The following is an 11,139-nucleotide window of genomic DNA, read 5'->3' on the forward strand; positions in this document are numbered from 1 at the left end:
TTACTCACATCACACTCCTGTCGCAGAGGACAGTACGACTTTACCCCCAGACCGCCTCGTAGCACGATTACTCGTAGTACGGGGTCTCGCTTGGTCTGGTCGCCTGGGGGAAACACCTTACTGCCTTCACACTCCTGTCGCAGAGGACAGTACGACTTTACCCCCAGACCGCCCCGCGATTACTCGCAAGGTGGCAGCTTCAGGTCGGGCTAGGGGATTCCACTTGAGCATCAGCTTGCGTCATACGCCTAGGTAATTGCAAAACGGTCGTTTCAATGCCATATTATACCAAACAACTTTTTCTAGTCCCCCTGCCTGGAAGCGACATTTTCGGCCAGAAGATGGCACAAATGACTTATAAGATCGCTAGCGTCCGAGAAACTGTTAACTACAATGGTGAGTGGAGCACCAACGATAAAAGAATATCACACGATGAATAATACTCGCATCAACGAACCAAAGAAGGAACACTTCCTGACGTTGTATCAAGCAACCCCAATGCGTTGATGTTTCCTGGTGTGAAACCATCGTTCGACTTGCTTAACCGGGGTTCGGACAGTCAGGAAGCCTAAATTGTGGGCTTCCTAGGGCGGTTGGGGAGGGGGGGGGGCGAGATGGTTCAAGNCAAGTGGTTAGAGCGCGAATTTACTGACTGGAAGGTTCGTGGTTCGAACCCGACCTCTGCCTCTCGACTTCCCCTGTCTAGGCTTGGGCAACCTGGCAGTATCCAAGCTCTCGTGCAACCTTCGGGTGGCATGACAGTTAGGCACCGAAATGGTGCTACAGCTGAACGATCTTACTAGGAAACATGATAGGGAAACACATGGTACGGAGGGGTCTTGATTGGGGTGTGCTTCGTAGCTGCAGGCCTCTGAAGGTCACCTTGTTAGATTTTTGCCAGGCAACCTACCGCCGTCGTCTACTATCTAACAAAATGAACAGAAAGGAGAAAAGTGTTCAAACTAAAGCAAAGTTAAAACAGTGAATGACTGTACAGATACCGTATAGTCTAAGATCATGCGACAGTATTCGACTGTTCGTTTTTGGACTTGGGATCGTCAGAATCCTTGTTTGTCACGACTTTCCAGAGGAGTCCAGGAGTATCAGCGCGGCGAATGTAGTAGAACGGGCGATCCAGTTCCCGTTTACGAATGAGGCCACCTTCTGAAGCCACTTGGTAGGGTGGGTAGATTCGTCGCTGCTCTTGAACGGTGGGTTCCGTGGGGATCTAACAGAGTGGAAGACAATGGGTTGGAGGGAAAATGTTGTCGACTTGGAGCAAGAAAAGATTAAGAACTGCAGTGGCAGCCGACTCAATGCAGGACAAGGTCAACTAGGCTGACAAGACAAAAAGTAAATCGATAAGTCTGACTGGACAACCTCAGCGTCTATGCATGTTGGTATAGCAGTGACGAAAAAGGGTCATGAGCGATGCCCTGGCAATGCCTGCAGCGTTCAACAAAGTATTTCAACAGTGATACGAGCTGCATTCATTATCTGGCTACTGTTCACGAACAAAATTCCCACATGGGGCTGGTTTTTTGTTCAGGAACGCAACAAACGATTACACTAATGGTAATAACATCTTTATACAAAGGGATAACTGCAGTTTGACCTGTGCATTGATGGATTTTCATCGACAATCAAACTGGTTTCTACGGCACCTTTAAGCTGAGAGAAGGTAGATAGTTGGATTAATATGGATGGATGAACTTCACGGGTCTGAAAGAGGTAGTCGGTCAGTTAGTATTTCCTTGGGATGCAAGTTGGGGAAAGTTATCATAAACATGTAATATGCGTGTTGGTGCGGAATTGTGCTGCCGTGTGTGTCAGCTCTAAACTATGCATCGAGATAGAGCCCGAGAAGCATCAATGGTTCAATTCAATTTGTCAGCTACGAACCGTGTATCATAGGCACACTGGTTCCCACTGCTACAGCTTCGATCATCGGGAAGTGGGAGAGCTTAGGAGATATGAGCAAGTCCTGGAGGCGAGGCATTTTCAATTGGTTCAGAAATTGGGTAGGTGCTCATTGAACGCAATGGCTTTGATGCGCGAGCACCACCGTTGTGTATATCACGGTTGTACGGGGGCTGGGATACTGCCAGGGTGCCCACACCTAGACAGGAGGACGATTAGGGTCCTCAACCAAAGCCTTTGGCTCAAAAGCCTAGCCGCAAGGCAGCGGTGTTCAAGCTGGAAATGCAAGTACATTACCATTTTTTACGGAACACGTCACCATACATGTTTCCCCGACCGACCTGGAGGGCCAGGAGACTGTGTTCGTCAGATCTCTACCCATAGACCGATCTGGTATGAGAGAATCTGTGTGTCGTGCGGACACTCCCCACTATAGCTCGATGGGTTGCCGAGGTACACAAACCGCCACACCGCGGTAAGGTCCGGTTTCTTCGTGACGGGACTGCACGCCAATGACTGCACGATTGGGCCATTTTTGTCAGTATCAATAGCCAATGGTGAAATGAGTCTTGGGGTCCCCACTCAGGGAGGTGGTAGTTGCCGACCCGACTAAGTTTACTGGTTGGTGTTTTCGCACATCGTTGCCAGGTCCAACATTGTCCACCTCTCCGTCGCTTCCACTCGGCACAGGGCTGGGCAAAAAGAGCTCTGTGAGGCAGACAGTCTTCTGGCATGTGGTGTACATGTTCTAACCATCGTAACCTACGAGGCGTGAGGAATTCACATATCGTGGGAGGGATCTTTTTTCCTAAGACCATCTGGCGTACTTCAGCATTGCTAACCCGATGTTCCCACCAGGCCTGACCAATGCTTCGGAGACACCGATGGTCAAAAAACGACATTTTCCGTATATCTTCTGCGTGTAGGGACCACGTTTCTGATCCATAAAGCAGTATGGACCGCCGTGTGAACTCTGCCTTCGACAGCCAAACTCACGTCACATCGGCGTCATAGGTGGTCGAGGTTAGCGAAATTTCCCTGGCTTTCCCGATCCGAGAAGTAATCTCATGTCAGCCGCTCCACCGGAACTCACACAACTGCCCAGGTAAACATATTTATCTGACACGTTGATTGGCTCTTTTGCAAGCATGATGTTCGGGTTTGATCCCACCCAGTCTTGTAGCAGCACTTTGCACGTGTGAAGCGCATGCCAGACCGAGCGGCAGTATAGCTCGCAGGATCATTGCAGCACAAAAGCCCGACTACCACGACAAGGTGACGACAGCCTTAGGTCGGGACATCAGTGGTTACGATATGAGATACTGGATCGAAAATCCGAAAAAGACCTGACAGTGTCGCACGCTCGGTTCGAGTGGCGGCCACGCAACGAAAGGCATCACGGCTGAGACACTCAATTTCGACCGATCGGGTTCTACTCATCCGAAACACGGTAAGACGAGAACAGTGACAGTCAACCTTGCATTATCATCCCCATCACTATAGACATTACAACAGCGGTGTTCAACGTCGATGTTTCGCTGTAGCCCAGATAATTTGTTACGACTGTGAAATGTTGCAGAGTGAATGTCTTCCGACGAAAGGGCCAAGATCGTGTCCCAGCGAAGAGCAGGACGGTCGAAAGGGTGAGGACGTACATTGCACTACGTCAAAATAAGAAATAGTTTGAGAGCTTACGATTGCTGTCCACAAGAGAGCAATTGAGAATTTAGTGTGAACACTGGCGCTTAAACGCTCAGCGTTTGTAGTTATCACCACCGGCACTGAACCATGGCTGTGAGCATTCAGTTTACACTGCTGTTGACTTGGATAATAGCAGAGAAAAAGGTCACGAAGTGAAACAGGTGATCAGAAAGGGAAAGGGTCCTAACTGAAGCTGACTAGCTTAGAGGTATAACCACACAACTGAATGTGATATACTGTCATTAGAGGGCGGGTTGCCGACTGAAATATTTTCGTAGGTTCTCTACAATGCTCATGAGCAATGTCCTAATCTTTGCAAGTGGCTAAACCGAACACGATACCTTGTGCGCTCCACTGGTCTTCTGGCAAATTCAGGACAAACAGCTGCGATTTCCAGTCTCATCCGATAGGTGCCCATTTGCGTGGCTAGGTAGAGCGGCCTGTGCAAGATGCCACAACTGTTTGAAACTATATGGCAGCACACCCATGATGTTTGGTCACGTGGATCATAGGTATAGCACTACCTCGTCAGATCTGTTAGATATGAGCCACCATCAGGTGACTGTAACAAAATGCAAGGCAGTTGGGTGTCGTCCCCTACCCATGGTGGGAGGCGTATCCACTAGGCCCCACAACCCAAACCTACGCATCCAGAAGCTTCTAGTGCGTCCAACTTAGCTGCCCTTCACTCAAATCTAGATGACACTTGTACATACATGCTACGCTCATTCCAACTGGTTGGGGGTGCACTGAACACGACTTCTTGAAAGAAATGGAGAGGAAAAGCAGTTTGCAGACGTTATCAGCTGATTTGACTCAACCTTTTTTGTGAATCTCAGCATACATCAGCAAACAAACTTTAGCTAGGTAGGTAGCTGACTAGAAGGTGACAATTGGCTCGTCACTGAAACAGGTAACTTGCCATATCTGACAGGATCCATGCAGAGTCACACGGAGTGCACCCAAAGGTGCGCGAACATCCCACAGCACAACAGCCAACAAGAGATGGAGAAAGAAAATAGTAACGTTTTAGTAGACGAGACGTCTGAACCACCTTACCTTGAACTTCATCTCATGCCTAGTGATTCCGCTTCGTCAGTAGATACTGGCATACTCACCATTTCATTGCAGCTGCAACCAACTATGCTAAGAAGGTATCGGCGACCAAACGTTTAAAACCATTTAAGCTCTTCGGTTCGGAGGGGAAGTTTCACAACCACCATTATAGCTGCGTTGTACATACGACACTCTAGCTTTAGTGAAATTCATTTCTGACGCAAGTTAGCAAATAACCGGTGGTAGTTGCCATTGGGCTTCCTGTTTAAGACAGGGAAAATATCGTGTTGCCTCCGTAGACACAATAATAGAGAAGGTAAGGCGACGTCGATTTACAAGAAAGATCTTGTCAAACCAGGGTAAGGCCATCTTAACATAACCCCGGTAGGGATTGGCTGTACGTACTCTGATGGTCAAGATGACAAAGTCCCGAGTAAAACGTGAGCACATGCCACACCACTTCTCTTCTGAAATGTCGTAAGCGATTGCAGAGACACCTACTCTCTAGAGCCGATAATTAGCCAGTAGACAAAGGGTTAAGTAATGGATGACTGAAGCCATTCGAATGCTGCAGTACCCGAAAACACATTGAATAGATGTACATAACAAACCACAACCTATCCGATTACAGCAATTTCAAATCTAATTGAGTATGGCTTAACCAACCTCCAGTGATGTAGGTTCATCTGGTAACTTGGTGAGCAGCAAGAACCCGGACGCCTCACGTGTTGCTTGCGGAAGTGTCGGATCAACCGATTCTGAGACAGCTCTGATGATGTTATCTGGGAACCTGGAGTGCCGACGCAAATGGAGGGTCAATAAGGGAGGCATTGGAGCCACACACTTTGAAGTTAGCTTCGGTGCCGCATTCTTGGGATCGGCTGCTCGATCCAGTAGGGCTGTAGCTTCACAGGTGGGGACCAAACGCCAGTCCGGTTCATACGTATTCGTCATGAGAACTACCCCGAAATCATGCCCACGGAATATACGACGGCCCCAAGCTCGACATCTGACATTGGACTAAAAATGCAGGATGGAAGGGAAACAAAAGCTGAAACTTATGCAAGATTACGTTCAAACAGAGCGATCAGATTGCTTCGATGATCAATAAATTTGAGGTTTGGAAAGGTTACTCTGGGGGCTATGCGCCCTCAAAACTGATCAAGGTGGCCTTCGATCACATACTGAAGGACTGATCGGCAGTTCTCTCAAACGAATGACAGAAACTAGCAGGAGCCTATCCCACAGGCACATTAAATAGATTTACCCAGCTGGTATGGAGGGAAATGAATTTGTTCGCATACCGTACGGCGGAAGACATTACCATTAGTGGAACATTATAAACACACACACACATTACAAACTACCATAAGACCCGAAGAGAGGGAAAGGTTACTCTGGGGGCTATGCGCCCTCAAAACTGATCAAGGTGGCCTTTGATCACATACTGAAGGACTGATCGGCAGTTCTCTCAAACGAATGACAGAAACTTGCAGGAGCCTATCCCACAGGCACATTAAATAGATTTACCCAGCTGGCATGGAGGGAAATGAATTTGTTCGCATACCGTACGGCGGAAGACATTACCATTAGTGGAACATTATAAACACACACACATTACAAACTACCATAAGACCCTTCCGAAGAGAGGTCTCTCCCTGCGGAAGAAAATATACGACCAATGTCTCATACAAACCACGAACTGATGTGCCATCTTTCCCTCAGAAAAGTAAACGAGGAGAGACGACACGTAACCTAACCCGTCTGTAGTAGGAACAGTCAACACAGTTATTTGGAGATACGTAATATCTGCGGGAACAGCAGGTCGCCCTGTTGCCCCTCTGGAACATAATTAAAGCTCCATAGACAACAACCTTTCTAGCTTAACGCTGCATTATAAGTCACATAAGCTGACTAGAAGCGACATAAAAGGTTGGTACAACGAAAACCAACAAACGAGTTAAGTTTCCTATCGACACAAAAACCCATGAGTACAGTGATCTGTGCTTCTGATCTTCGAAGCACACCCATGAGTACAGTGATCTGTGCTTCTGATTTTCGAAGCACGTTTTCGGGACAGGCGATCAACGACTAGGTTCATGCAAGACGCGATTTAGCGGTGCTATGCTTTTTCCTGAGACATCATTCAAATAGGTCTAGCACTCCGCCAGCCTACGATGAAAGGGATCATAAGTCACTGTAGGGAACTATAGCAGCAACATGACGTTGTTGAGTGAACCGTTTTGCATTCCAACGGAAGGTGCATGTGATGCCATATACATTCATTACTTGTCAACAAAGTACGGGTGGCTACGGGCTTGGTCGGGACCTGACATCTGCTGTTTCCTGTCCAATAGCCCTCGCGGTCGAACATGAACGGGAATGGACTAGAGTCAGCTGACTCACGAGGCAATCGTGTTTGCACGTCACTCATCACTCTCAACCACTGCATAAGTTCGCACTCAGAGGCTGTGATTTCCAGAGATGGCTCTGTAATTCTCCTAAGAACCTTTAGCAAGAATAAAGATCTAGACATAGTGTACCGAATAAGATGCCAAGTTCGCATCCCCACGAAATTTCGGGGAAGCCATGGTTTTAGCTCAATCTCGGAAATTGTCCGAGTTTGTTTTTCAGCTGAAGAACGTGTACTGACAGTCGTTCGAGCTGTTGGGAATCACAACCACATCCACGAGAATTATGAAGAAAAAGGACAACTCACCGAATCTGACAAAAGTGGTATAGTGCGCTCTAGTACATAGAAGCACGGTTCCGGGTATCGGGATGCTTCAGTTTCCTTCACCACTATTCGACCCACACCTCTTGTTTTCAAATTCCGCACAATTTCAGACAGAAGTTTGCCATAGTGGTGAAGAGATGGCCGACCTATGTACTGTATGCGTGGCATCTGGTCGGAACGTGCATAGACAACACAGACTGAAAACAAAAGGAAACTATAAATGGCTTGCGCAACGTGTTTAGACGAATACTGAACCAGAGAATAATGGTTCAAAGAATCGAACCACCAGTGTCCTTCATCATTATTGGTGGATGATAGTGATATCATACACGAATGATAGAGGTCGCCATCATAACTCGTGACTCAGACTTGTGAGCATTCAACGGAAGATATATCTCGCGCTAGTAGGGATGAGTTGTAAAACGAACTATACGGGAAACAATACGCTTCGTCAGAACAGTCTTCCTAAGTAAACGGTGGCTTTGAGAATATCCAACCATATGAAATACGCATTTGACAGAGCTTTATGATTATGGAGGCATCCTCAGGATGTTCCAAGGGAACAGTCTTTCTTGGATATCAGGTAAGTCACCAGAAAGCAAATAGTGATGGCTGAGCTGTCGTGTGCAAGCAGTAGTGACACTAAAATGGCAAGGCACGCGGTGTCTGATCAGCTGTTCCACCTAAAACCACTAATGCTCCTTCACTCCGCCATGATAAACTTTCCAAAGTATATATAAACAGTCTGATCTTGATGGGATCCGCAACAGACCTGACCATCGTTACTTTTGGATGGACCTTTACACTAGTATATTATTGACTTCTACGATGATTAGGATACTGTTGAAACCTCCACTTGCAAGTTCATTAATAAAACCGATCATTCGACTCATTCTGCCAAGCCGAAATCTGTAGTGATGAATACGAACAGATATCCCGAGTAGTGTCCGTCTACGGAGCGTAGGGACTATATTTGTACTCAACATCTCTCTGTATCTATTTGTGGTTTTAAAGATCAGATCCCTCAGTTGGCTTGAAGAGAATGTCCTCAAAGAAACACCCATATCCAGCCGAAGCGACCGGATACCACTTCTGTCATAGGAACAAGGAAGTTGCACACTGAAATCCCATTGGCGATAGAGGACTGATTTCGGAGTTCCGCTCGGTTTCATATGGTCCTTCTACCGGTTAGATTGACGGGTCAGTTGAACTGAGAGCCATGCGTTGAAGGCGAAGACCCTGTAAGTTCATTTAGGGCAGATGCTTCTACTTGTCCGGTATGTTATGAGGTGATATCGACAAAGTGAGAGCGATAGCCTTGATGAAAGGCCACCCTCAGCGGTGTAACACAGCCCTATCTGTTAGGGTCACTAACCGCGATTCGCAACAGTGGAGACGGCAGTTACCAACGCGACTGAGTTGACTGGTGATGGCCTTCACACTTTATTGCTAAGTCATGGACTTATCACCTCTCGCTCATCTCCACCTGACACAAGGCTGGGTGAAGAGGGCTCTATGAGGCAATCGGACCTCCAGAAAGCGAAGTACGTGGCCTAACCAGCGCAACTTGTGGGGTGTAATCAGCTGGTCTTTCGAGAGAGAGATTGCTCGAAATCCATCTGGTGTATCTTGCCAATACCCATCAGCCTCCACAATGCTTCGCGCAGCAAGGCGTCTTCGAAGATCTTCCGCACACAGCGGTTATGTCTTTGATCCATAAAGTAGAACAGATCGCATGGCGACACTGCACACTGACGTCATGTCAGCGCCACAAATAATGGCAAACACTGCCCTAGTCCGCCCAATGCGGCAAGTCTTTTCGTCTTTCACTAGCCCACCAGAACCTATGCAGCCATGCAGGCAAACGAATCTATATACCACATCGGTAAGCTCACCTGTGGGCATGAGGTTTGGGTTTGACCCCACTCAATCTTACGGCAGCACTTTAAACCTTACCGTTGCGAAACGCATACCGAACTGTGCAAAGAATTATTTGGGTTATTTAAAATAGCTCGCATATCTAGAGGGCCTGCTCCGAGAAAAGATAAATCATTCAGCTGTAACACCCTTTCGGTGCCTAGCTACCATGCCACGCGAAAGAAGCACGAAAGCTGAGATACTGCCAGGTTAACCAGACAAGGGAAGTCGAGAGGCAGAGGTCGGGTTCGAACCACGGACCTTCCGGTCGGTGAATTCGCATCCCAACCACTGGAGCCATCCCTCCCTCCTCCCATCTTTGAAGCTCGACGAGTAACATGTTTCATGGTAACTTCATCGTATCCACGGACCGATACACATGATAGACTTTTGCCCAAACTTCTTGTTGTTGTCGTTCAGCGGCGTCTGTTCACCTGAAAGGTACAAGCGAAAAAAGGGTGTAGCACTGATCTTTAAGCTCTCGGCGCGGGGCAGTAAGCTTGCCAGCGCGGGCACTCAACCAAAAAGGCGTCCAAAACGCTTTGAATTGGTCAAACCTTGTTTGAACAGGTAAGTAAGTATTAGGTCTCCTCGTAGGCGACGATACAGCAGGGGAAATACAGCTTGCCAGCGCGGGCACTCAACCAAAAAAGCATCTAAAACGCTTTGGATTGGCCAAACCTTGTTTAAACAGGTAAGTGAGTATTAGGTTTCCTCGTAGGCGACGATACACCAGGGGAAGTAGGCAAAGCACCAAGAGTAGCGTTACATAGTCCATGGATTTAAGGCCGGTAACCATCTTTGTAGCAGCTTTCTGAACAGGCTCAACGAGGGTTCCGTCCTTCTTGCGTCCTGAGTAGACAACATGGTTGGCGTATTCAAGGAGCGGTCTGACGTAGAACCCCCGGGCATTTGAGCCCCAGGATTTCAAGTCGACGGCAAAAAGTAGGCATGGACTTCAAAGAACATCTGGAAGGTTGTTGGAGTGTATCGGAAACAAAAGTGGCCCGAAAACAGAGCCTTGAGAAACTCCAATGGAGACCACCACCGAAGAAGATTGGGTCGAGCCTAATTTCACTCGCAGTGTTGTCTGATAGGAACGTCTTAGTCCAGCGTAGAATTTCCCCTTTAATCCAGTTAGACTTGAGACTTTGGTGCAGTGGGATTCGATCGGATGACTTTGAGAGGTTTAAAAAAGTTGATATCCTTTGTGAGTCTTTCGTTCTTAGCTAGAGTTAGGCTATCCATATATACGAGCATGTTAGTTGCGCAAGAACGGTTTGACAGCCATAACTTTATTTACTTAGGTAATATAGAAATTGGTTTCTAACGTGCCTAATTAGTTACAACTGTGTGAATCTATTCGCTTGCTTGTTGAGCTGTTTCATGCGTAAAGGCAAAACTCTGGACACTCAAAACCATTGCAGATGCGGATGAGGGCACCCGACTGTAATATGCACGCTATGGAAGCACCAGGGGACAGTGATTCTCCGGAGGCAGGTGTTCACGACAATTTCTATGGATGGAAAACAGAAACAAAGCTCATGAGCCAAAGCCCAGTAAGCAAGGTTGTACATCACCAATACTTACATATGAATCGAGCAAACTGACAGACACCGTATACTACACCGACATAATTCGGACATTGATGTCCAATTGGAGCGCAGCTCACCACTAAATCCATAATTTGAACCAATCAGAAGCCAGTAAAGCAAGGTTGTACATCACCAATACTTACATATGAATCGAGCAAACTGACAGACACCGTATACTACACCGACATAATTCGGACATTGATGTCCAATTGG

The 11,139-nt window shown here is 47.3% G+C and overlaps 1 protein-coding gene across 1 annotated transcript; it reads right to left on the reverse strand.

Moving 5' to 3' along the window:
• Positions 1-953: 953 nt before the first annotated feature.
• T265_11346 (hypothetical protein) lies at positions 954-7,660 on the reverse strand (the record flags this gene model as incomplete). The annotated part of the gene is made up of 3 exons (XM_009177977.1): positions 954-1,228; positions 5,344-5,697; positions 7,397-7,660. The coding sequence occupies 3 exons, from the start codon at positions 7,580-7,582 to the stop codon at positions 1,016-1,018; spliced, it is 753 nt and encodes a 250-aa protein (XP_009176241.1).
• Positions 7,661-11,139: the final 3,479 nt, after the last annotated feature.

Source organism: Opisthorchis viverrini (genome assembly GCF_000715545.1).
Source record: "Opisthorchis viverrini unplaced genomic scaffold opera_v5_483, whole genome shotgun sequence".
NCBI lineage: Eukaryota > Metazoa > Platyhelminthes > Trematoda > Opisthorchiida > Opisthorchiidae > Opisthorchis > Opisthorchis viverrini.